General features: G+C 41.4%; 1 protein-coding gene across 1 annotated transcript; it reads right to left on the bottom strand.

Moving 5' to 3' along the window:
- On the bottom strand, window positions 1-1524 carry LOC144640501 (uncharacterized). The gene has a single exon (XM_078499613.1). It carries the CDS (start codon window positions 1522-1524, stop codon window positions 1-3), a length of 1524 nt encoding a protein of 507 aa, XP_078355739.1.
- Window positions 1525-2433: the final 909 nt, after the last annotated feature.

Here is a 2433-nt window from a genome sequence, read left to right on the forward strand (position 1 = left end):
TTAATTTCCTTTGCCTTCCTTTTTGGAACTGTGAGGTATAGGTTTGAACAGCTGCCTAAAATGGGTTGTTAAAGGACGCTGCATGGTTCCTTTGTGTGGTCGCACAGATGAATGACGTGAATCATTTGGCTGTGTGAGTTGACTGAGGACTTTACTGTGAGCAGTGTTATAAACTGGTGTATCAATAAGGGACCGTATTGGCTGCTGCTGGTGGCGTCGTTGATTTTGATTAGCACTTGTGATACTTTCACTTGCAATACAAGTTTCAACAGAGTCTTTTGTAAATGAATACTGTGATCTTACTTCGCCTACCAAGGAAGAAGAACTTATGGCCACATTTTGAACACTACACATGTCTTTGTTCAGTAAGGGGTTGGTTTTATAATAGGAGTTGTGATGTTCTTCATTAGACGGCTTAGTTGTAGCATTGTCATATGGCTGCTCAGGTTCCAACCTTTCAATGTTTTCAAGATAGCATGGTTCTACTGTAGAATGAGAAAGTGTTGCTTCATCATCTGTGTCCTTAGTTGGAATTTGATCATCTTCTGTAGCTGTCCATTCATTTTCCTCAGTATCTGACTGGACTGGGCAGAATGGGCTATTGCATACTGTTTGTACACCATCTGAAGATAATGGACTTGGTACCAGTGTAGTTTCACTTGGCGAATGTGAAGTATGAGCTTGTATTGGTTCTTCCTCATCCAACAGCTGCAAGTGTAGAGGAGTTGGAGCTTGTCCACACGTGGTACTTGCTGTGTCGGCACTACTCTCTGGGTAATTTACTGGTTTGTGCAACTCAATAGATTTTTCTTCCTTTAATGAATGGACAACTTTTATTCCAGCCTGTTCCTCTGAATTTGGAAGAATTTTTGGTATCTCTCTTTCCTCTCTTACAATAGATGGCTGCTGATTAAAAAAACCTGCTCTTCTTTGACCAATTGTCGACATTTGCTGAATAGGCTTGGGATACTGAGGTACAAACTGACCATGTTGAACAGTAGACATTTCATACACAGCTTCTCTTGTATGTAAGTCACTTGGTACAAACTGAGGCTGAAGAGATGGTGTGTGGGAATACCCAGAGTTAGCAACTGGTACATAATCATGATGCATTATGTATGGTATATTTGGTGGTTGCCTCATCATAAAGTGTTGTCTAAATCCTTGGTTAGCCACAGGAATGTACTGTTGTGGCACTACACTGTATGACTGCACTTGACTGTTAAAGTACATCCCCTGGTTAGTATGCTGTAGTGGAGGCATGAAGCAGGGTTGGTACTGTAATGGCTGTGTTGCATAACTTGGCATCATGCTACCTATGACTGTGGGTGGTGTCTGTGGAACATGTGCCCACATGGGTACTTGGAGTCCTATAACTGAACCACACCCGTAAGCAGCTGTCGGCTGAAAAGAGAAACTTTGTGTTATGTTTTGACAACCAGCAAGAAGCAAATAATTGCCATATTTTACTCTTGCTGGGGAAGATAGGATACAGAGAACCCTGACTATTAAATTATATCGCATGATCTTTAGTTTGACGATTTACCGTATTTACTCGAATAAGCGCCGCGGCGCTAATTAAATTTTTCGCACCTAAAGTGCGGCGCTTATTCCAGGGCAGCGCTTATTTGAGGGCGGCGCTTATTTAAAATTTGGACGCCACAAAGAATCTAATATTTTGCAGCTATCGAAAATAGCGTCTTCTGATTGTCAGTATTCGTCTCTTGCTGAAGAGAGAAGTAGCGCAAGCTGTTTTGGCAAAGTTTGCGGCCTTCACAACATTTACATAACTACGTATTGTATGAATGGTGGATAGAAAACTAATGGGCGAGCAGTAAAACCACTGTGAACTGCAAAGCATCGCTCTTGATGAAAAGAAATGTCCAAGTTTGTTTTAGAGTTGCTTCGAAGTGCAGTTTTTAGTTAAACGGAATTCCTTGAATAAGTGCCGCAACAGGACTGCGGCGCTTATTCGGGGGGCGCTTATTAACTTTTTTGTCCCAAATGCGGCGCTTATTCGAGTAAATACGGTATATGTTGCTAAAGGTTTATTATTTAGTTTGTTGAAGGTTTGTCACTGACTGTGTTTTGATGTTATTTTTTCAAGACGTTTCGGGTATTGCTTAAGCCTTCATCAGTTAAAAAATCAAAGCTTTCACACGCAATTTAAAAATAGCAGCACGTTAGCGCGCGCTTTAAAAATAACGTGTAAAAGTTTGAAACAAAAGAAAACGTGGCGCGAAACTCATGCGCGTGACAAGGACTTGTAAACCTCTGGGATGACAGCATGGTCGTTCCCAGAGTGCGTATCCTTTATGGACAACCAGGCTTCCAAAAAGAGTCGCTTGTGGTAATTTCGCTCATGTCCAACTACATTGACGGCATTGAAATCCATGTGGTGATTATTTTCATGTACATGACAGGAGATCTTTG

The sequence above is a fragment of the Oculina patagonica genome, unplaced genomic scaffold (genome assembly GCF_052425735.1).
Source record: "Oculina patagonica isolate OP01 unplaced genomic scaffold, crgOcupat unplaced313, whole genome shotgun sequence".
Taxonomy (NCBI): Eukaryota; Metazoa; Cnidaria; class Anthozoa; order Scleractinia; family Oculinidae; genus Oculina; species Oculina patagonica.

Excerpts from the sequence above, each read along its gene's own strand:
- LOC144640501 (XM_078499613.1), bottom strand. The coding sequence starts at position 1,524 with ATGCGATATAATTTAATAGTCAGGGTTCTCTGTATCCTATCTTCCCCA.